General features: G+C 34.4%; 1 protein-coding gene across 2 annotated transcripts; it reads right to left on the reverse strand.

Annotated features, from left to right (window-relative positions):
* Window positions 1-26: 26 nt before the first annotated feature.
* Window positions 27-23,094, reverse strand: LOC105336985 (organic cation transporter protein). Of its 2 annotated transcripts, none has more exons than XM_011441513.4 (10): window positions 22,901-23,094; window positions 9,679-9,874; window positions 9,488-9,591; window positions 8,130-8,284; window positions 7,818-7,986; window positions 7,129-7,353; window positions 6,730-6,953; window positions 1,896-2,077; window positions 325-482; window positions 27-192 (listed from the first exon to the last, which is right to left on the reverse strand). In XM_011441513.4, the coding sequence occupies exons 1-10, from the start codon at window positions 23,041-23,043 to the stop codon at window positions 123-125; spliced, it is 1,626 nt and encodes a 541-aa protein (XP_011439815.3). In that variant the 5' UTR covers window positions 23,044-23,094; the 3' UTR covers window positions 27-122. The 2 variants fall into 2 exon arrangements, with proteins under 2 accessions (XP_011439815.3, XP_065943596.1); XM_066087524.1 differs by lacking the exon at window positions 22,901-23,094 and adding an exon at window positions 21,838-21,919.
* Window positions 23,095-24,537: the final 1,443 nt, after the last annotated feature.

Consider the following 24,537-nt stretch of genomic DNA (forward strand, 5'->3'; position numbering starts at 1 on the left):
TCTGTGTGACTGTCGGGACCAAACACTGTGATTCAATTGTTTATATGTGGCATGAATAAAGCAAACATATATAAAGTTCACATAAGTTAAAGCTTCTTATTTAAAATAAAAAAATTAGCATTTTATAACTGTGAGGATTCACTGGTCGTATATTCAAGCTTCTCATTAGTTGAAAACATTTCTTTTTCGCACCTACAATATAAATAAAATCTCACTTCAATTGTTGTTCATATTTTTTGTACTTAATTTCGTTGTTTCTCTTGACTAAACTTTTCATTTATTATTGGTGTTCAAAATTAATAACTGATATACTGATTTCCATACTCATCACTGCTAATGTCGTCCTTGTGCTCTGCGTCCTTGACCTTTTCCAAGAGCTTACGACCCTTCGTCTCCGGAAGTTTAATCGACAGAGCTGCCACGATAATGGTTGAACCTCCAAATATTATCAAAGGAAGAGCTTCCCCAAATCTTCCGTCAGCCTGTAGTTTTGAAGAATAAAATAATTGATATATCTTCCGATTGTGCATTCAATACGGAAATGGGTGCATAATTTTATAGCACTTTCCGATTTAAAATTTGTACCCCTCCCCTTTTCTAAATGAGTGTCAGATTTCTTTAATATAAAGTGAATTTCGTCACAGATTTGTTATGAATTAACAAGGTTGAATTTAACAATTACAAAAAATTGGCTTTACGATAATGATGGCAAAAAATGAGGAGTGCACTTGTAGGCCCGGGTAAAAAGTAAAAGGAATAAATATGCAAATTTAGCAAACTTTTTCATCTCACATAATCTATTGATATTTGAACTATGAGAATCAACGTCTGTAAGCGCTGAATTTAGTGTATATAGTAATCACTAAGCTTTAAAACAAAGTAGGGGTCAGCTGACATTTTTGATTTTATATAGTTTATTACGAAAAAAAAAGCAATTTGTTGATATTTCCTACATTAAAATGACACTGAAATAGGTTCCATTGTTTATGGCTTGAGTGCAATCGTTCTTTTGTTTAAATATATAGTGTTGCTTAATTAAAATAAAAGATCATACATGTATGTAACCTTAATAAATAAATTGCATATGCAGAATACCTTTTAAATTAATGATAAGTCAATAAATGAAAAGTAAAACAATTGTTAAAAATTAAATGAAAGTGATTAACATGTATATACTGAGTATGTGAAAGACATCTTCAAATATGTTTAAACTGCACATATTTCATCTTTATACGAGTTATCAGTTTGTATTTCCTCGTTAAATTCTTTAATAATTAGATGGAAATTCATTTACATGTGTCTTAAAATAAAATTTCTTTTAAGTACATAACATAGTAACTTTATCGATGAAAATCGCTGACTTTCGGCGCACTTTTGTACTTTTTTTAGATTGTAACAATCTTCAGAATTTGCCTTATCATTCATGTAGCTTTCATCCTCGACCGGCAAAATTAACATAAATTGTAAAAGTGATTGTAATTTCTGTTTTGCAAAGTATATCGCTGTATGAGCATTTCTTGGAAGTGTTTTCAAAATTCTGTTTGTTGTCAATAAAAATTGCCTAATATATTTTAGTATTATGATTAAGTCGCCGTCAGGATTGATGTTCATATTCTTCAGCAAAGTAATATTGTCACGTTTTGGTTTTCAGCAATTGTTTCCCTATGCACGCTCACAAGAAACATGAATGAAGATAAAAATGCTTTGTTCACTGTTTTCTTTGGGCACGAATGATAAATGCAAATGATCAATTTATAACATGATAGCAAATGTAGATCAATAATTACTAATTTAATTAAATTTAGAAACAATAGTTGGCTGCAGAATATGGAGGTAGAAGTCTGAAGGAATACATGTATACAAAAGAAAGATACAATCCCCACTCTTATACTAACTAAATGGTATATATATGGAGAAAGTGTTGCCCCGACTCGCGCTCCAACTCCACAGAAGCCTAGAATGAAACTTCGAACTACAGTAGGGAACAGCTCTCCGGTGTAAATGTAGATTTCACCAATAGCAGCCGAGATTCCAAACTTCCCGATCATAGCGAATGCAACCAAAAGCCAGGTGTAAGCTAAAATCAGATCCAGAGTAGTATGATAAATGTGGCCCTAGCTTGACCCTTGATTCTAATATGTATGTTTATATATGTTATCACTGGAGTTCTTATTCCATGAATAGTACCATGACTGAATCCTTTAATGCTTCTACATGTAGGAATTGTATAATTATATTTACATCTACCGAGTATGATTCCCTCTATTTCTTACGGAAATTAAACTTATAGTTAATTCATAGCTCTATTGAAACAGCCAGACTGAAATCGTTCATCGATTAGTCGAAACCCACAGCGTTCGAAAAAAAAAATCACGGACTCCACGAAATAATAACTGTATACAGGATTATAATCACCCGTGTAATTTTCGCCCTTCTCCACTTGCCAATAGTTTCGCCCCTTTAAAATTCGTCCTTACACAGTTGTGTTTTCAGGGAGATCATTTGAGACATTGAAAATCGCCCAGTCTTTAATTTGCCCGCTGAGGCCAAAAGGGGCGAAAATTAAACAGTCGTATATTTCCCGGATTACAGTATAATCATGTCAGACTCAAATTCTTATGAAAGGTGATTTGGCTGTTTCTTTTAGCTAATGTACTGATGTACATTAACTAATTTTACCTTCTTTTCACAATCAATTTAACAAGGGCACCGCTAAGCGGAGCACCCCCTCGCGACATGAGTTATTGTGTGTGAATGCATTATTTAGGAATATATAGTTATGTAAATGTAAAGACCACATTCTACTAACCCTCCATTACTTCAAAAACTACGTTTTCTTTACCTGTACTAGATTTAAATCCAAAAAATATCAAGTTGTTGATTTGAACTGCTAACTTTCACTTTGGTTTCAAAGAAATGAAGCGGAAGTTGTCATTGTCAAATCGTACATAAGATTTCTGTTTAAAATTGTGTTATTTTAACGATATATCAAAAAGTACTCAATTAATTGACCTGAAAACTACCAGGCTTTGTCCTTTTACATGTACCATGCCAAATAGGTATACGAAGTTTGATAAATTTCCGTGCAAGGGTTTTCTTTAACTTGCTTCCAAGCTCAACACACATACACACGCACAGCAGCGATGCTATATCCCCTTCGCAACAAGTTGCGCGAGGGGATAATAACAAACATTCAAACACACATTAAGCTATTAACTCACCGTAACGTTGTTCTGTCACGCTACTTTCGCTTTGGGTGATTGATAACTCTTATTCAAAAATTTCGATTGATAACTCGTATACAAAGTTGATTATGACATTGATTTAATGAAATAATAATTTGTAATAGTACTAGTATTAATGCTTTGAAAAGGCACATGCATTTTTTATTTGTTATTTTACAGAAGTGTGCAATCTATGATAAATATTTTTAGTTTTGAACGAATTTTGTCATAATGTATGCCCCCTCCTTTACAATGGTGTAATTTTATCTAAGTTTTTGCATAAAAATTTGACCAATTAATATGACATTGCATTTGTTTTCATCTTTTACAATGAGGCATATTTGTGCAAAGGTTGAGGAAATTCTATTGGAAGGGTTTTTTTTTTTTAATTTACAAGAAATTGAAATGGAGTGCACCCACACATATACATACATACATACATACACAAATACGAACACACACACGCACGGTAGCGATGCTATATCCCCTTCGCAACAAGTTGCGCGAGGGGATAATAATGTGTTAAAGCTGCTTGGTCCGATTATTTTGTTATTACAGTATCAAATTGTTTTCTATACAAACCATTTATCTTAGAAAGTTATGGACTTTCTCCTATTTACACCAGCAGAATCAGTCTCCTTTCAAAGTTAGAAATATTCAAAGTAAATAAAAATAATTTCTTTTTGGGCAAACGAAAAAACAAACCAACATGCATCACGGGATTGTTTAGAAAAGGACACCGTTTGGTTTCGTCCCCCGAATAATTGGGGTTATTCAACCGATTGTAAAGAAAGCAAACTTCAGAAATATTAGCGAACAAAACGTACACATGTTTATTTGTAATTTGTCTGATCATTTCGACCTTTATTTAAAGCGATGTCAAATTCGTAATACAACCATACCCGTCTCGTCGTCAGGGGTAAACTTTAACATGAGGCGAAATAACGCGGTACCCTTTTAAGTCATTTGTTTTGTTAGCAAATTTTGTACGTAGTTTTCTTTATTGAAATTTGGCTTAATTGACTGGGAAAACTACTGCAATGTCTATTATTATACATATACTTAGCATAACCATTATTTAATGCGGGCATAAAATTTGATATAAAATCGGACCAAGCAGCTTTAAAGAAATATGTAAATAAAAACAATAAAATGCTTTCCTTGATGATTCATGGAGGTAGCGATCATTGCAGAAAAAATTTATGTAACCCGCGGGTTATGTATTTCTTCTGCATTGTTGCCACCTTCATATCGCGCATGAATTACCAAAGAAAGCATGTTTATGTTTAAATAATTCACTTCATATATGCGTTGTCAGTAGACAAGCAGGAAACTAAATTTTATCTCCATTTTGCATAGAACTTTTTTTTTTACAGAAATAATTCAGCGCTTTCAATTTTAATTTACATTTTACTTTAAATGTCTTAAAAGGTTAATGGATAATAGAATATATATGAAATCCTTATTTTTACAAGAATAGAATTCCTGGGTCCCCCGCCGGTCAAGCAGTATATTAGTATACTGTATATGAAATTGCAATATTTTCAAACATTCAGGCTGTTCCAGAATTAAATGTGTGTGTGGGGGGGGGGACATTTTTTTTACCCCCACCACCCATTTTTTTTCTATTTTTCCTGTCGCAAATATATCCAAAATACTACAATCTAAAAGAACTTGACCAAAGTATTACTGGTATAAACATTTGGTATAAATTTAATGAAAATCCGTCAAAATTTGTAGGCATGAGAGCGCTTACAAGGTCACAAAGTCCCATAACTCCAACAAAAAGTATCAACCAATGCTGATTTTCGAACTTGACCAAGGTAATAGTGGTATAAACATTTGGTATAAATTTAATGAAAATCCGTCAAAATTTGTAGGCATGAGAGCGCTTACTAAAAAGTGTGACGGACGGACGCACGGACGGACACCCGGCATTTCTATGTCCCCGCTCCGCGTTGCGGCGGGGGACAAAAAAAATTATATCACCAGAATACTGTAAAAATACCAATATTCATACTGGTCCAATATTTCAGAGAACTGTGAGCGTAATATTTATTAGTAATAGAAAACAAAAATTAAATCTGTGTTTCATGACAACCAGTAGTTCAGTTAAAGTTCAGTTAAAGGAACATAGACATAAATATAAGACTCGAGCTTTGTTTACATAACAATGAAATCTTTCCTCTGTATATCGTTTGTAACTTGACTTTCAACATTTAAATTTTAGTAAATCATTCAAAATGCACAGGTAAAACATTTTATGCATGTCGAAAAAAAAACCAAAATTTTATCTCAAATACTGTCTCGGTTCCTTTATTGCATCTTTTGTCATAAAGTTGTGGTCATACCTACATTCTTTAAAAAGGTTTTAAAAAGAGGTAAAACACCAAGTTAACTGCCCATCTGAGCAACCTTTTTCCAAATTTCATAAAACTTCCATTTCCAATTAACGTCATGACATTTTTCTGAGATGCTATTGATCAAACGAAAACATTTATAAGGTCTGTTTATGGATTACTTAGGATGCCCTTGATAAACCGACGCTGGTTAACAAATCAGGGCTTAAAACTTCACATGAGATACGCATCCCTCCCAAAATCAAACGGCCACGGTTCTTGCTACTGTATTACATGGACATCTATAAGGCTCGCAATAAAACGATTGGTTATACAAGAGTATAATCACATCAATAACATCGTACATGTATTTACTGGCACGTGACCTGCGAGGTAAATTTTAATTCATATAAACAACAAATTCAAAATAGATTGGCAATTTACAAACTGTTACAGAGTGTAAGCTACCATGAAATGTACAAAATTCACTTATCCCGATATATTACACTTTTAGGGGTTACTAAATGATCGTTTGTATTTATAAGACGGCAACGCGGTCTGGCCATATACGCGAGCCCGGCTCGCGGCAGGTCTCGACCATCAAAAGCGTGCCATGGAAAAACCCTTGGAATTATAATACAGTTTTCCCTAATTTTTTTCCGATTCAGAAGATGCATGTTATCCTTTGTTTTCATGAATTATTTTTTTAGTTACGTTAAAGTTTCAAAATTCAGAGAATTTAAAACTATTTATTACAATTTAAATTGTTATAGATAGTTTTAAATTTTCTGAATTTTAAAACTTTAATATAACATTTATATATTTCCCTTCTCTTTATAAAGGTAGTGACAATTCGTTTGAAACTCAAGTTTTTCCAGTATTAATTTGCAAGTTAGAAATGAATTATGTGTTTCTGGAAAAGTAAAACATGTTTGCTGTTTATAGGTGAATGACAGACAGAAAGTGCTCAGAAATCCTCACTTAATTTTTCATCTAATTATTGTCATAAATGGGAAAGTTTGCATCTTGAGTTTATACAACTTTACCATTTCTGAAAATATATATGAATTAATATGAATTATGTTGCGTATTTCTGGAAAAGTAAAACATGTAAGATTAGGAATGATGAAAAGAAGAAAATTTTGAATTTTTATACTTGCACGTACATGAATCTAAGAACAGCGCAGGCAAAATAGATAGCAAACAGCCAAATCCGCTTCCAAACATCACTGTTAAGTGCAGGGGTTTTCTACCCGTCTTGTTCATCACGAAACAGAGAAGATAACCAAGTCCTTCGACAGTCACTCCAACTAAGAAGTTAACGTACAAGTTCCCAGCAAGCTTTCCCATGTTTATGGTAAGACCGTAGTAGATGAACGATATAACAAACCTAAGGAGAGACATAGGACAAGGTGTTATATTTTCATTTAATTGAGATTTTTATACCAAAATGATTAAATTAAAAATGCACAATGACTTCACACAATATACGAGTCAAAACAGTGTTTTATACCTTAGGCTTACAACTCAAGTTTAATATTATACGATATTTATAATAATTTTACCAATTCATCAGCATAATGCAGGACCGGATCACAAGTTTTGGAGTTCTGATCAGTTCCTTTATAATTTTCAGAATCCCGTCATCGTGTCCAACGTTGACATTGGAGCAGTTGCTTTCGTCGAGTTCGACTTTGTTTACTTTGGCAGCGTATCGGAGAATTTTCAGAGCCTCTCGATAGCGTTGTCGGGAGATCAACCAACGAGGTGATTCTGGCAAGACCTTAGGCCTAAATAAACAAAAGACAACAAGTGATGTCCTTCACATTGAATAGCGGTCATCTTATTTCAAAATAACCATCATAGTGATTTCCGATTGTTGTCTCAATTTACCTCTATGGAAGGTATGGAAAAAAAATGAAAAGCCTTTTTCGTTAAGCTACCAAAGCGATACATATGTCAAGTTGACAAGATGTTCTTGGCCTACATCGTTTTTCTGAGTAAATGTATGAAATTTATTTCTGTCTTAACTTCCATTATGTTTAACAGAACTATGCATTCTTATTGTGAGTGGTGTCATTCTATATGTGCATGTTGTTCTATAATTAAAAATAAATATAATGAACAAACACAAAAAGCGACTTCATGTGGTTATAACGCTTTTTATAATTATAAAAAGTGATGGGCTAATATAACAAACCCTGAACACACTTTGACGAAATAAGTCTTGTAAGAGTTTAAAAAGGATACCTACCACCAATATATTAAAGGAATGACCATAGGAACAGCCAGTGTGAATTGTAGCCATTTCCAGTCTCGAATGAAGTATCCAAGTAAGAGAAGAATATACTCGCCTAAGCAATATACTAACAGGATACAAGTACCGGATATAATGCGATGTTTTGGCCCGACAAACTCCATAGCTGCCAAATGTTTAATGTGTTATAAAGTTGCATTATAGTTACTTTATCAAAACATTTTTACCCAAACTTTCGAAAACAAATCTCTATCATATAAGTAATCCATTTAACAAAATATACCGTTAAACAAACCCAAAAGGACTTGCCTATAATGAAAGACGCCATGTAAAGACAGTTTCCGCAAAAACCATCGAAGAATCGACAAACAGAAAACATGAATACACTGGTGGAGAATGGCATAGCAATATTGGCGATGAAGGTAAGTGATGTGCTTATACAGACCATGTACCGGCGGCCCACTCTATAAAAACAGTACAATAAAATATATTAACACCAACAGCTAACCGCGTGGAGCAGATGCATTGAGTATTTAGTCATTTTTCCAAAAAAAAAAATAATCTGAAGCGTTGTAAATAAAGGGTCAAGCATAGATGTGAAACACTTTTTTTTCAATAGAATTATTATAAATCCAATATATAACTGATTGAAATTACAAATGTTGTGATTCCAACCTAAAGATAAGACTATTAATCTGTTATTATTTGTATTACTGCACAGTCCTTACAAAAACCATTAAAATTAAACAAAAAAATACTAAGATAGTGTTTTTTGAATTGAAATTAAAAAAAAAAAAAACCCATTAAAACCAGTAAAAATGAGATTTATACTATATGTACGTCATTGTAGCTCTTTTAATTAATTTATATAATTACAATGATACACATTAACCTATGATCTCTTTAGCCTTTTAAGCCCTGTTTAGTTAAAATATCCCATAGTAAACTTAACATGAGTATTTGTAATACTTCTTTATAACTGTTCATTACACAGACACTAGGTTTGGTTTTATATTATCATTTACTGTTCATTACAAAGACACATGGTTTGTTTTATATTATCATTTACTCCTGTAGTGTAATGTTTACCCAAGATATCAGATTTAAAGTTTCGTTAAGTTTCACTTTATACTAAATATATCACTATTTTTAGTTTTCTTCAACAAAAACTCATCTGGAAAACCAAAGTCATCTCTCATTTGTTTGAACAGTATGAAATCATTTTTAAAACACCCTGAAAAGTCGTTTTACAATACAAATTTTATCTTTTTGAAAAAAGGGCTTTAAGTCAACTTTGGAATTATCTTAAACTTACACTAAAATTGCTTTTGTTTTCCATTAATGTTGTCATTTTTAGTTTAAATTTGACAAATTTTTCATGTTTGATATATTTTATTAAGATTTTTAAAACGAAATATGAATAGTAATTTAGTTCTGTACGAAATGACTTTAAACTTTTATTAGTTATGTACATGTATATTTCTACGTAAATAATAGGTACGTACATTGGCATTTATTTTCATAACAAAATATCTCAGTACCATATTCAGACATTGATACTCGAATAAAACCCTATCAGTGCAGCAATACATCAACAACCTAAGTCCATACTGTACCTTAAGTCCATACTGTATGACTTTATTATGGATAGGCAAATAATTACTTACATGTCACCTAATGGAAGGAACACGACGGTTGATACTACTGTTCCAATGAAATACGCCATGACAGCATGGGACCGCATCAACTTCTGGTCACAGACCAAGTTAAACTACAACACATTTTTATAAATTGATACTTTCTTGAAAACAATCGATCATGATGACACTTTATCCTTAATTTGAAGGCAGTTGTCTACCTGTGAATTGACAGTATTTGTAAACATGGAACGGTCGTACACCCAGTCAGTACATTTCTCCAGCGAACCGTTTTTGACCACCAGACATTGTTCATAGTCACCGTCTGCCTTTAGGGGTATGGATAAGTTAATCAAATATTTGTGGTAATCATTTTGGATTTCAAACGTGTCGTTTGGTAGGCCAGGAACCCGACATCTGCAAGAAAAAGTCATGTCATTAAAGATTAAAACGGTCGTATAGGCTGACTCAAAACGTTTCTGTTTATGTCTGTTGTATTGAATTTACTCAAAAAGCACAATGAATACAAAGCACGTATATCACTCGATTTTTTGTTTAGTTTGAGAATAATATAATATTAATCTAAATTATAACCACAATAGCTCCTTTTGGACAAAGATAAAGTACGTTTAACTTAATGTATCTACATGTTCCCAGGTCAATGGTTTTTGATGTAGAGCAGAGCGGATCAGAAACCCTTGACTTGGGAAGATGACATGTTGTATACTTGAATTATATGAGGTCTTTAATGTTCTTTTTTTTCAATATTATTTATTATTCAATTTTTATACAGATAACAATAATTCATAAACAATACAGGAATAAGTGAGGACAAGAATAGAATTCCTGGGCCCCCCGCCAGTCAAGCAGTATACTTGTATCGACAAATGCTGATTTAGGATCTTGACCAAGGTATTAGTGGTATAAACATTTGGTATACATTTCATGTAAATCCTCAAAATTTGTAGGCATGAGAGCGCTTACGAGGTCAATTTTTGGATAAAACGGAGTCATTATTGTGGTCAAAGTCCCATAACTCCAACAAAAAGTATCGACCAATGCTGATTTTCGAACTTGACCAAGGTATTAGTGGTATAAACATTTGGTATAATTTTATTGAAAATCCGTCAAAATTTGTAGGCATGAGAGCGCTTACGAGGTCAATTTTTTGATAAAACGGAGTCATTGTTGTGGTCAAAGTCCCATAACTCCAACAAAAAGTATCGACCAATGCTGATTTTCGAAACTTGACCGAAGTATTAGTGGTATAAACATTTGGTATAAATTTAATGAAAATCCGTCAAAATGTGTAGGCATGAGAGTGCTTATTACAAGGTCAATTTTTTGATAAAACAGAGTCATTGTTGTGGTCAAAGTCCCATAACTCCAACAAAAAGTATCGACCAATGCTGATTTTCGAACTTGACCAAGGTAATAGTGGTACTTGTATAAACATTTGGTATAAATTTAATGAAAATCCGTCAAAATTTGTAGGCATGAGAGCGCTTACAAAAAAGTGTGACGGACGCCCGGCATTTCTATGTCCCCACTCCGCGTTGCGGCGGGGGACAAAAACATAAATCTAGACTTGACGATTAATACATAGATATATTGTATATTAAGTCGAATATATTTTGTTTTCAAACAATGAATATACATATATTGGATAAATTGTATTTTAACAAACAATTGCATTGTATAAGTATATGTATAATATATAAGTACTCTGATACTATTTGACAATTATGGTCCACCAGGGTCCTTACAACACAAAAAGTCCAAACACTCCCCAGTGGACGATGCTACATGAGACTGTTCTCTCAAAGTAGCTTTATAGAATTACAAATTAAAAACATGTAAGTACATTTATATATCACAATGCATCAGCAAATTTTGAGAAAAGACGTTGTTTGTCACATTTCATAAGACGTAACATAGAAGAATCCCCCTTGTCCCTTAACCATTTACTTAAATATGCGTTGTTGCAGAGAATATTATGGAGCCTTTTGTAATTAAATTCAGCTATTTTATTGTCATTTATAACTTTTCTCGTGTATATATTTTCCATAGATTTGAATCATTTACCGGTATTGCAAACTCTTGAGAATGTTCTAAATACAGAACAGTTGGAAAGAAGTTACAATTAAATATTAGATTTTAATATACCTGACTTTTCTGTCACCCAGAGCAAAGTATTCTGGTATTGTCGCCGATAATCTATGTGAAATATGATTTAAGATTTCAACAATCCTTATCCAATTCATTACATTTTTAAAAAGGTATAGATCCGTTAGATATATAGATAAAGAACTACAGAATTCGTTTATTATCATTAAGAGTCACGATTCCCTTGACCGACTGATTTTCCTTTGATCTTGATATATGGATGCATTTTGCGTTTGATTAATAAAGTGGAGATACCTAAATATCACTTGAGTGATATTTGGCATTCAATATCCAACCCAAATTCAAATGAAACGAGAGAAAATTCGTTTTAAAATTTTAATTGAAAAGAAAAACAGAGCATGGTGCGTATTCATACAAAAAAGCTTTAACAACCTCGTCTTCACCGGCAGTCGCTGCATAATTACGTATTTTTAAGACAAAAACAAAACTATGCAATGGTCAACTCTTCACAAAAATGACAGAGACTAGACAATATTCAAATTCGAATTAGTCTATTACTGGGATTCCCAATGTTTATTAGTGGTTTTCACTGTCAAGTTCTCCTCCCCTACGGACTGCTTAATGGGCTATTAAGGTGGCTTACGTACAAAGCTCGATTTAGTCAACAAGCGCTCACTATGGTGACCTGCTCTTTCCAAAATCTGCTGCGCTTCAAATTAATGAGGGAAAATATCCACGTTAATATACTCATAAACAAGAGGCCCATGGGCCACATCGCTCACCTGAACAGCAGTTCCTTGTAACATTACATTTCGTAGCATATGCTTTTTCTATTTTAAACATTGAACCCCTTTCTGGGGACCCAGTTATGGTCCGAGGTTTATGGTTGGCTTGAACAACATAAACAGTAACATAGGAATGAAAATGTGTAGCACTGCGGTAGGACCGCACGTACACAACCTGAAAAACTGAACGTAGCAGAGTTCCACTTCAAGAGAAATAACTCTCAGACTGTACAGAACATCAAGAAAGATAACTCTTGGTTCCACTACATTAGAGTTTACACAATTTGAGGATCCTTGCATAATAATCTCACAAACTGTAGCATTATAGTTCTCGAGAAAAACTTTTTAAAAACATTTTCAATATATCTTTCTATGTTAAACTTTGAACCCCTCTTGGGGCCACAGTATTAGTTCAGGGCTAAAGTTTTAATTATTTGGAATCTACATTATTTAAGGATGCTTGCATAGTTATCTCACAAGCTGAAGCATTATAGTTCCCTAGAAAAAGATTTTTCAACATTTTCCCTCTATATTTCTATGCTAAACTTTGAACACCTCTTGGGGCCCCAGTATTAGATTGAGGTCACAGCTTTTATAATTTCGAATCTACACTATTTGAGGGTGCTTACGTAGTTATCTGACAAACTGATGCATTGTAGTTCTCGAAAAGAAGATTTTTAAACATTTTCCATATATACCGGTACTTCTACATTTAACTTTAAACCCATCTTGGGTCCCTAGTATTAGTCCAGGGGTCACTATTTTAAAACTGTCGAACCTTCATTATCCAAGGTTGTATGCATGATAGTAATCTCACAAATTGAGGCATTGTAGTTCTCGAGAAGAAGATATTTTAACGTTACCTTTATATTTCTATAATAAACTTTGACCCCATCTTGGGGCCCCAGTATTGGTCCGGGGGTCACGATTTTACCAATTAGGAATCTACATGAGCGAAGGCATAGAAATTCCACAAACTAAAACATTGTAGTTCTTGAGAAGAAAATTTTTAAACTTTTCCTTTATGTTTTTTAAAATGTTTAAACTTTGAACCCCTCTTGGTGCCCATCAATTGTCCGGGAGTTACAATTTTTTGAATCTACATTATTTAAGGATGTACATGTATGCATAGTAATATCCCAAACAGTTGCACTATAGTTCTTGAGAAGAAGATTTTAAAACATTTTCCTATATATGTTAAAATCTAAACCCCTACTGGGGCCCCACTTTTTGTTCAGGGGTCACGATTTTTACAATCTTCACTATATATACAACCGTTTGTGTATGTATTGGCATTTTTGGTGAAGTGGTTTTTGAGAAGAAAATTTTTAAACATTTTTCATATGTAGTTCTATGTTAAACTTTGAACCCCGCCTGGGGCTGCAGTTTTGATTTGAGGGTCACGATTTCTACAATTTAGAATCTTCATTATACATACAAGCTTTTGTGTAAATATTGGCATTTCTGGTGCAGTGGTTCTTGAGAAGAAGATTTTTTAAACATTTTCCTAAGGTATATCTATGTTAAATTTGACCCCCGCCTGGGGCCCCAGTTTTGGTCCGAGGGTCACGATTTTTACAATTTAGAATCTTCACTAAGTATACAAGCTTATGTGTAAATATTGGCATTTCTGGTGCAGTGGTTCTTGAGAAGAAGATTTTTTAAAAATTTTCCTATGTATTTCTATGTTAAACTTTGAACCCCGCCTGGGGCCCCAGTTTTGGTCCGAGGGTCACGATTTTTACAATTTAGAATCTTCACTATATATACAAGTTTTTGTGTAAATATTGGCATTTCTGTTGCAGTGGTTCTTGAGAAGAAGATTTTTAAAACATTTTCCTATGTATTTCTATGTTAAACTTTGAACCCCGCCTGGGGCCCCAGTTTTGGTCCGAGGGTCACGATTTTTACAATTTAGAATCTTCACTATATATACAAGCTTTTGTGTAAATATTGGCATTTCTGGTGCAGTGGTTCTTGAGAAGAAGATTTTTAAAGACATGCACCCTATACTTACTGTTTCGCAATTATCTCCCTTTTGAAAAGGGCTGTGCCCTTTATTTTTACAATTTATAACCCCCTTTCCATAAGGATGCTTTGTACCAAATTTGGTTAAATTTGGCCTAGTGGTTTTTGAGAAGAAAATTTTTAAACATTTTTCATATGTAGTTCTATGTTAAACTTTGAACCCCGCCTGGGGCTGCAGTTTTGATTTGAGGGTCACGATTTCTACAATTTAGAATCTTCATTATACATACAAGCTTTTGTGTAAATATTGGCATTTCTGGTGCAGTGGTTCTTGAGAAGAAGATTTTTTAAACATTTTCCTAAGGTATATCTATGTTAAATTTGACCCCCGCCTGGGGCCCCAGTTTTGGTCCGAGGGTCACGATTTTTACAATTTAGAATCTTCACTAAGTATACAAGCTTATGTGTAAATATTGGCATTTCTGGTGCAGTGGTTCTTGAGAAGAAGATTTTTTAAAAATTTTCCTATGTATTTCTATGTTAAACTTTGAACCCCGCCTGGGGCCCCAGTTTTGGTCCGAGGGTCACGATTTTTACAATTTAGAATCTTCACTATATATACAAGTTTTTGTGTAAATATTGGCATTTCTGTTGCAGTGGTTCTTGAGAAGAAGATTTTTAAAACATTTTCCTATGTATTTCTATGTTAAACTTTGAACCCCGCCTGGGGCCCCAGTTTTGGTCCGAGGGTCACGATTTTTACAATTTAGAATCTTCACTATATATACAAGCTTTTGTGTAAATATTGGCATTTCTGGTGCAGTGGTTCTTGAGAAGAAGATTTTTAAAGACATGCACCCTATACTTACTGTTTCGCAATTATCTCCCTTTTGAAAAGGGCTGTGCCCTTTATTTTTACAATTTATAACCCCCTTTCCATAAGGATGCTTTGTACTAAATTTGGTTAAATTTGGCCTAGTGGTTTTTGAGAAGAAGTTGAAAATGTGAAAAGTTTACAGACGGACGGACAGACAGACAGACGGACGGACGGACGACGGACAACGGGTGATCAGAAAAGCTCACTTGAACCTTCGGTTCAGGTGAGCTAAAAAAACATTCACTTACTCCTACTCCTGAATACTTTTAGGGCTCAAGAAATATACTTATGGCGCATTTTTGTTCATGGTAAAACTAAGATGTAACATGACAGAAACCTTAAAGGGCTGTTACAGAGACTCAAAGAAAAGGGCTAACTCTTCACCTTGTCAGTTCGAGTTATCGGAGATTGATTTCATGAATCGGCTGTTGTGTGCAAGAGGAATTGGTCCTGGCAATGTCAAGATTGAAGCTGTAACCAAAGCTAGACGACCGAAACCGTTCCAGGGATGAAGTTTTCTTGGCCTAGAGGACTTGTTTGCTTGGTTTGTATCTGGTCTTGCTATTAAATCGGAACCGCTGGGGAAACTAACAAGATACATTGAGATTTTTTTTCTGGGGACAGAAACAAGAGAAATCGTTCAGAAAGTTAAACGAGAACATTTTTACAAATGCGAAAACTGTAGGTTACATCGACACTGAAGCGAAAACACAATTTGTTACAGACGCAGGTCTTGGAGACGTCTTACTACAAATTCAGAATAGGGAAAAACAAATTATCTCATATTCCAGTTGCAGTCAGATGTGGAAAACGCTTATTTCAAACAGAAAATGAAGATATTAGCATAATATGGGTATGTGCACGTTTTCTTATGTACCTCTATGGAATCGACTTGAACTTGGCATCATAAACCTGATATTCTTGTATCTATACTTTGAAAATCCAGGAATTGTAGTTATGAAAAGACATCTGCGTTAAAAAGTATAATGGTCCGGGATATATCGTGACGCTGAAGAGTACGAGGTGTCGTGTGTGCCAAGTATTATTTAGACATTAATCCCAGAGCCAATAAAAGAACTGAACTTCCAAGAGAACTCCAAGGGAATTAATATCGTTAGGAAGACCACGACAGACAAAATTGGAAGAGTCTTTACACGTTGTCACAAACACATTGTTTACTGATACAGATCGTAAACGATGGACCTCAGATCTGTTCAAGATTAAGGATTCCATGAAAAATATGACATAGAATATTGGCTCCATTATGGCCTCAAGCTAAATGTTAAGTTTAGAGATAGAAACAGTCAATACTGAAACGTTTGAAAATCGCTAGTGCAGAAAATAAATTTGCAAAATGAATAGACCAAATATTTGAACATGTACAGAACACGCCTTACTCTACTTCGGGAGTTAGTCTGTCTGGAATGCTATTTAAACGAAAATTCCGGACAAGATTTCATGAACAATTGACACTTCATTCTATGATCAAGATGACGTGGACCAGAAAATTCGTGACCGAGATAAAGAGAAAAAACGAATCGCGAAATACCATCCATCTGTAGCTTCGCAGTTCGACAACTGTTTTGTGATTAAAAAGGCATTTTCCTGTTCTAGTATGCATACTTTTCAAAGTAAAATGACATTTAGGACTCCATATTTATTGCCTTTATATCTTTTAGTGTCAGTTTCGGACAGAAACAAACCACATTCTCAATTTCCATCCTCAAATGTACAAGATGGCTGCACATCCCCCTTAAGGTACCAACCTACACCTAGACATATTTTTTAAGACACACGTCACAAGATGACTTTGTGAATTTTTGGTATTAATCGATTTGGTTGAATGAAAAAAAAGACAATAACAAACCGTCAACCATTTAAAAAGTCAATAAAACGAAATACAAATTTAAAGCAGAGCAACACGGACCTCCAAAAAGATAGAGGTAGGATCAGGTGCCTAGGAGGAGTGAGCATTTTAGGTTCGGCCTGGACCGGTTTTTCTTTTAGTTTCTTGGTTTATGTCACATGATACAAGGGTATAAATACGACAGAGAATCAGCTGTCGGCTGCTTTAGTAAATGATCAGCAGAAGAGAGAAGTCAGTATGTCAATACAGAGCTTGTCCGTTCGTAACGGTATTAAGTGTTTTTGGTAGGCCATAGAGAGGTTGTCCTCTTGGTACTGTAGGTTAGGCATTGCAGTCGTTTTGGCTTGTCAGTCTATCACAAAAGGCTTTCCTCGGAGAGGCTAGCCATTGTTCCTTTCTCTAGTGGCTGATCAGACTGTCGTCCAGGCCATTGTGTCCACTATCCGTCCTGATTAAGGCAGCCTACAGTGCGACCACATATACTGTCCGTCCTGAATAAGGCAGCCTACATTATATGCGGTAATCTGAGGACGGTCAGTCATTTTAGCTGAGTGGTTGACCTCAGTAGATTGTCACTGTGGGTGTGTACTGTCCGACTTGAACAAGGAAGCACCAGTACATCACACACAGTGTTAATTATTTGTTTATTATACCCTTGTCGTGTTTGTAAATATTCCAGATTCCCTGAAATTACTTGTTGATTATTAACCTAAGTAAGGTTAGGCTATACCAATCATTTTTGACAATCAATAGGAAATCATTATATTATATGACTTTGTTAGTGTATACCCAAAACCCTGAAAAAGACCAGGCACGAACCCTTCCTCTGGCAGCATAAGTAGCTCGGTACGTTACATTCTGCTGACCGGTCGCACCCGCCGTGTGCTTCTTGTCGCAATTGGGCATGTCATAATAGAGGTAAATGTCAAAAATCGGGAAAAGTCATATTAGGGAAAAAACGCAACGTTAACGATTTGGTTTGTTTTGATGTTCAAAATACAAACATTGAGCCAACACGGACCTCCATTCATTGGACGTAGGATCAGGTGTCTAGTCGGAGTGAGCATCCTTTGCTGACCGGTCACACCCGCAGCGTACTCTTTGTCGTAATCGGGGGGAAAAACGGAAAAGTCCGTAGACAATTAGGTGATTATTTATGGCTAACAATTAGTATGAAAAACGTCAGTCAGCATGCGACCCAGTGGAAAATTGCATTTGCTGACAAAGTCGTTGTATTGACCATAGAACTCATGGGAAAATTTTTTAAAATTATGCTTTTAATTTAAAATTGCACATATTATCGCCTTTTTTACTTTTATATCTCTGATCCATCATGCTATTATTCATAGTCCAGTAATTTTTGTTCATTTGAGAAACTATTTCAACGTGTAGTGAGCCCCCTTTAATGGACTCGCTGCTTTATGTGTCACGACCTTTTTCTTTTAATCCCCATTGATGGTTTCAGAAGACAGTCTAGACTGTACAATTAAATGAGAAAAAAGATAAATGTAGATCAATTTTATGTAATTTTAAAACGTATGCATAATATACTCTTCTTAAGTTAAATAGCCCAAGGTTGTTTTCGCAATTAAACTTACCAATGTAGATTCATTGTAGTAAGAGTGAGAAATATACCTTGTATTTGATAAAAATAAATTAAGTAACCTTGTATAACGAGGGCTGATCCAAAATCAATGTCATGGGTGTAAACAATCATAAAAGCAACAAAAAATGCTTTTCTAAGTTTACATGTTTTTCTGATAATTTAAAAGCGAAATAATAACTTCTGAATTTTAAGACAACATATTATGTAAAATACGAAAAAAAGATAGCCGCCACATGCATGCGAATCGACGTCTTGAACTTTGACGTTTTATATTAAATCCATAATTCAGTCCTTAAAGAAAAATGGACCATGATAATTTATTCACATGTTATATATTTTCCATTCTGTACTGTATACAGAGCTACACTTGAAAACAAAGAGATATAATTGAAGACATCGGAATTCTAAAATTCGCACGCTGAAAACATATGCGATATGGGCGAAAATAAAACAGGTCGAATATTTCCCTGTATACAGTATATTAAGAAGTAAGACGCTACCGCTAACTCTACCTTTTTGGCTAACCCATACCACAGGCTAGTACTTTATTTATTAGCAATTCAATGACATACATTTTCGTAAAACATTAGAACCAACTTTAAGACATTCTGTTCATCTTAAGTTTTGATAGATATTATTTCTAGAAATTTTGTTGTAATTGTTTTAGTAAAAAAAAAATTGTTTCGTTTTTGCTGCCTTTCTTCTTTTCATAAAATTATGAAGAGCATTGTGTTTATAATCAAAATCAACAATAACGTTATCAAACTTTCACCACAGTATGCTAAATTAGTTTTAAAATATGAAGATTTGGGCAGATGCAAAACATTACAGCTATGTAATTACAGCTTTGAAATAATAACTGTCAAAGAAGATGTAACGTAAACATGGGATATCACATAACTATGAGTAATGTTTCGAACATTTTTTATATTAAAATTTTTCTTTCGAGTTTAATATTAGATTGGATTGAGTATAAATTGATATATTATTTTCTAAAAATAATCCACCCATGAGAAACATGGTGCATTATGTGACATTCCATTAACATTCATGGCCGTTAATCTTTTCCAGCACAAGAAAGGTAATACAAATGCACAGGTTCAACTTAATGCAAAGCTTGCGGTCAGAAGGTGAGTTTTCCTGGCCCTCTAGAACTTGTTATGTTATTTCCTGATCAGTATCTATCATCAGTAGCAAATGTTATTAATAACTTTATATTTTTATACCCCCGCTCCGAAGGAGAGGGGGTATACTGTTTTACCCTTGTGTCTGTCTGTCTGTCCGTCCGTCCGTCTGTCTGTCCGTCTGTCTGTCCGTCCGTAACAAAAATTTCTGTCGCATTTATCTCAGCAACTATTTATCGCAGATGCTTGACATTTTAACACAGTGTTTGCTAAGGCATGCCATATCGTGGGATATATTTTTGTACCAATCGGACGTCAACTTCCTGTTAAATGACGACTTTGCTTATTTTTTAACCAAAATTTTCAAACAAATTTTCGTCAAAGTTTTCTCAGCAACTATTTATCGCAGATGCTTGACATTTTAACACAGTGTTTGTGAAGGCATGCCATATCGTGGGATATATTTTTGTACCAATCGGACGTCAACTTCCTGTTAAATGACGACTTTGCTTATTTTTTAACCAAAATTTTCAAACAAATTTTCGTCAAAGTTTTCTCAGCAACTGTTTATCGCAGATGCTTGAAATTTTTACACAGTATTTGTATAGGCATGCCATATTGTGGGATATATTTTTGTACCAATCAGACGTCAACTTCCTGTTAAATGACGACTTTGTTTATTTTTAGCAAAAATTTTCAAACAAATTTCCGTCAAAGAATTCTCAGCAACTGTTTATCGCAGATGCTTGAAATTTTAACACAGTGTTTGCTAAGGCATGCCATATCGTGGGATGTATTTTTGTACCAATCAGACGTCAACTTTCTGTTAAATGAGTACTTTGTTTATTTTTTGCCAAAATTTTCAAACAAATTTCCGTCAAAGAATTCTCAGCAACTATTTATCGCAGATGCTTGAAATTTAAACACACTATTTGCTTAGGCATGCCATATCGTGGGATTTATTTTTGTATCAATCGGACGTCAACTTCCTTTTAAATGACGACTTTGCTTATTTTTTAGCCACAATTTTCAAACAAATTTTCGTCAAAGATTTCTCAGCAGCTATTTATCGCAGATGCTTGAAATTTAAACACACTATTTGTTTTGGCATGCCATATTGTGGGATATATTTTTGTACCAATCGGACGTCAACTTCCTGTTAAATGAGTACTTTGTTTATTTTTTGCCAAAATTTTCAAACAAATTTTCGTCAAAGATTTCTCAGCAGCTATTTATCGGAGATGCTTGAAATTTTTACACAGTGTTTGTTAAGGCATGCCATATCGTGGGATATATTTTTGTACCAATCGGACGTCAACTTCCTGTTAAATGAGTACTTTGTTTATTTTAGCCAAAATGTTCAAACAAATTTTCCTCAAAGATTTCTCAGCAGCTATTTATTGCAGATGCTTGAAATTTTAATACACTATTTGTTTAGGCATGCCATATTGTGGGATATATTTCTGTACCAATCGGATGCCAGCTTTCTGTTAATTGCCGACTTTGCTTATTTTGCATATTCACATCAGAGCGGGGGTATCACTAGTGAGCATTGGCTCACAGATATCTTGTTTGATTTATAAACAAATTTTATCTTAAATTCAGATGTTTCAAGTCAGGCCACAGAGGAATATATTGTACCTATATACTCGTCATAAATATAAGATGAATGTAAGTTTAAACCCTTGTTGACATGTTCATGATATATTGAATTTCATGATAAATGTAAATAACGTTACAGAAAATAATATTGGAAGTATCCCAGTCCAAAAGCTAAAGAATACCAAATAAAATATTTGTAAAAAGATTTACCTTATCCTTTCAATTAAAACTGAGGTATCGTGGAATAAAGTTCTCGAAGTCAGGTGATGTTATCAATTAAAATATTCATAGGTGTCGACTAAAAAACACGCAACTGTAACTGAAAGATGACTGAAATATAACTACCTAATATATATTGATAAATCCCTTTGATTGTCCAATGAAAAGTCACTGAAACTTGACTAAAAGATCACTGCATAGTTACCCTAAAAAAGCTGCTTACAGATGGTTACATGCATGGTACTGACGGAAAAGGCTCTGAAATGTTACTGAACCTTGTCTTACATTTTAAGTGAACGGCCTGACTTTATCATATAAATATCAACGCCCGTCATGCTCATGCATTTTCGGGGTAACTCAATATATCATGAACAAGTCAACTGCCTGAAACTCCTTAAACCAACGTCTATATCGGGCATAACACTTAGAATTTTATGAAAAGATTAAATGGCTGGTCGCATGTAAGCAGACGAACGATGGGAACGCCTTTAGTTTAACATATTGATTCCCTGTTGTTATATTATAATACACGATAGTGAAATTGACAGTAAAAGATTCTATGTCAACCTATAGATGTTACATGAAAGTAGGCAGTAGCGATATATTACTATAAAGCATGGATTTGGTTTAAAAGGCAATGTATACCCAGAAGTTATGAACTAGAACTTTGGACATGACGAAATTTAGATTTGTGATAACACTTAAAAAGTAGAGAGGACCGAACGTTTAAATTCGTTTTGGTAACATATAGTTTAGTTTAGTAGTTACGGCAGGCTTTTTATTTACAAATACTTGCAAAGAAATTTGCTATTAACAGGCCTTGCGCGTTAAAGCCTACGGATAAAAACAAAATTAAAGTTTGTTTTTCAATTATATATTACATATCTAGAAATCTACTTAAAAAATATAAAGCATACTTCTTTAGACTATTTTCCTTTAATAGGGTAATTCTCTAGATATTTTTTGCGAGCTTACAAGGCGACATGCAATGATTAGCTCTAACTAGTTTTAGCAGAGTTGTGCTAGTATATGCGCTAAAAATAGCCTTACGGTCTGTATCATAACACTGACTTTAATAAAAAATCCGTTTGATTAGTCAGACTATGGGGTCGTTTGGAGCAGTAAGCTGTACCTTTAACCGAACCAATTCGTTTTGGATTTTTTTACTTTGACATAAGATTAATATTAGAATTACTGAACACAAACATATTAAGTATTTAGAATGTTCATGACTCGTCACCATTTAAAGATCTTTAAAATCAACAAACCTGTGAAGCTGTTCCCCAAGAAGAAAATTGGTCACTGGAGAACTGAAGGAGTTGAAAATGATTGGCAAAAATAGCACAAAATACAATCGCTTCTGATAGTTTCCAAAACTTCCAAATTTTTTTATGACCTCGTCATACTCCATAGTACCTCCTCTCGAGAGTAGCAAGCTGTGCTGAATGAACGAGCCGTGTCCTGTCTAATATTATATAAAAGCGATTTAAATGGAATTTGTTAGGTACTGTTTTATTTTGGAACTTTCATTTTTAGGTCACCTGAGTCACTCAGGTGACCTATTGCAATTGGTCTTCGTCCGTCGTCGTGCGTTGTGCGTCGTGCGTTGTGCGTCGTGCGTTAACAATTTTACATTTTTAACTTCTTCTTGAAAACTACCAGGCCAATCGTTACCATTTTTGGTGTGAAGCATCTCTATGGTAAGAAGAATCTAAATTGTGAAATTTATGGCTCTACCACCCCTGGGGTGCCACGGGCGGGGCCAAATATGCAAAAAAAGCCAAATTTTCAAAAATCTTCTTCTCTACTTCCACACAAGTGAGGAAAAAACTGAATGCATGATTATGATGTCCATGAGGCCCTCTACCAAAATTGTGAAATTTATGGCCCCCGGATCAGGGGTTCTGGCTCTAGGGTGGGGCCAATATGGCCATATAGTAAAAATGTATTAAATCTTAGAAAATCTTCTTCTCTACTCCCATATATATTTGTTAAAAACTAAATGCATGGTTATGATGTCCATGAAGCCCTCTACCTTAATTGTGAAATTCATGACCCCTGGGTCAGGGGTTCAGGCTCTAGGGTGGGGCCAATATGGCCAAATAGTAAAAATGATTTAAATCTTAGAAAATCTTCTTCTCTACTATCATATATATTTGTTAAAAACTAAATGCATGATAATGATGTCCATGAAGCCCTCAACCTAAATTGTGAAATTCATGACCCCTCGGTCAGGGGTTCAGGATTTAGGGTGGGGCCAATATGGCCATGTAGTAAAAATGTATTAAATCTTAGAAAATCTTCTTCTCTACTCTCATATATATTTGTTAAATACTAAATGCATGATTATGATGTCCATGAAGCCCTCTACCTAAATTGTGAAACTCATGACCCCTGGGTCAGGGGTTCAGGCTCTAGGGTGGGGCCAATATGGCCAAATAGTAAAAATGTATTAAATCTTAGAAAATCTTCTTCTCTGCTCCCATATATATTTGTTAAAAACTAAATGCATGGTTATGATGTCCATGAAGCCCTCTACTTTAATTGTGAAATGCATGACCCCTCGGTCAGGGGTTCAGGCTCTAGGGTGGGGCCGATATGGCTAAATAGTAAAAATGTATTAAATCTTAGAAAATCTTCTTCTCTACTCCCATATATATTTGTTAAAAACTAAATGCATGATTATGATGTCCATGAGGCTCTCTACTAAAATTGTGAAATTCATGACCCCTTTGTTAGGTGTTCATGCTCTAGGGTGGGGCCAATAAAATGATTTAAATCTTAGAAAATCTTCTTCTCTACTCCCACACATGTGGGCAAAAAACTGAATACATGGTTATGATATCCACAATCTCCTTTACCTAAATTGTGAAATTCATGGCCCCTGGGTCAGGGGTTCAGGACA

The sequence above is a fragment of the Magallana gigas genome, chromosome 6 (assembly GCF_963853765.1).
Source record: "Magallana gigas chromosome 6, xbMagGiga1.1, whole genome shotgun sequence".
NCBI lineage: Eukaryota > Metazoa > Mollusca > Bivalvia > Ostreida > Ostreidae > Magallana > Magallana gigas.

What these genes read in the sequence shown, in the direction of transcription:
- LOC105336985 (XM_011441513.4), bottom strand. Translation starts at nt 23,043, where the DNA reads ATGGAGTATGACGAGGTCATAAAAAAATTTGGAAGTTTTGGAAACTAT. An exon ending in CTTGGGGAACAGCTTCACAG is followed by an intron (nt 9,875 to 22,900) that starts GTTTGTTGATTT and finishes TTTTTCTTGCAG; the next exon opens with ATGTCGGGTTCCTGGCCTAC. An exon ending in CTCCATATATATACCATTTA is followed by an intron (nt 483 to 1,895) that starts GTTAGTATAAGA and finishes TCAAAACTACAG; the next exon opens with GCTGACGGAAGATTTGGGGA.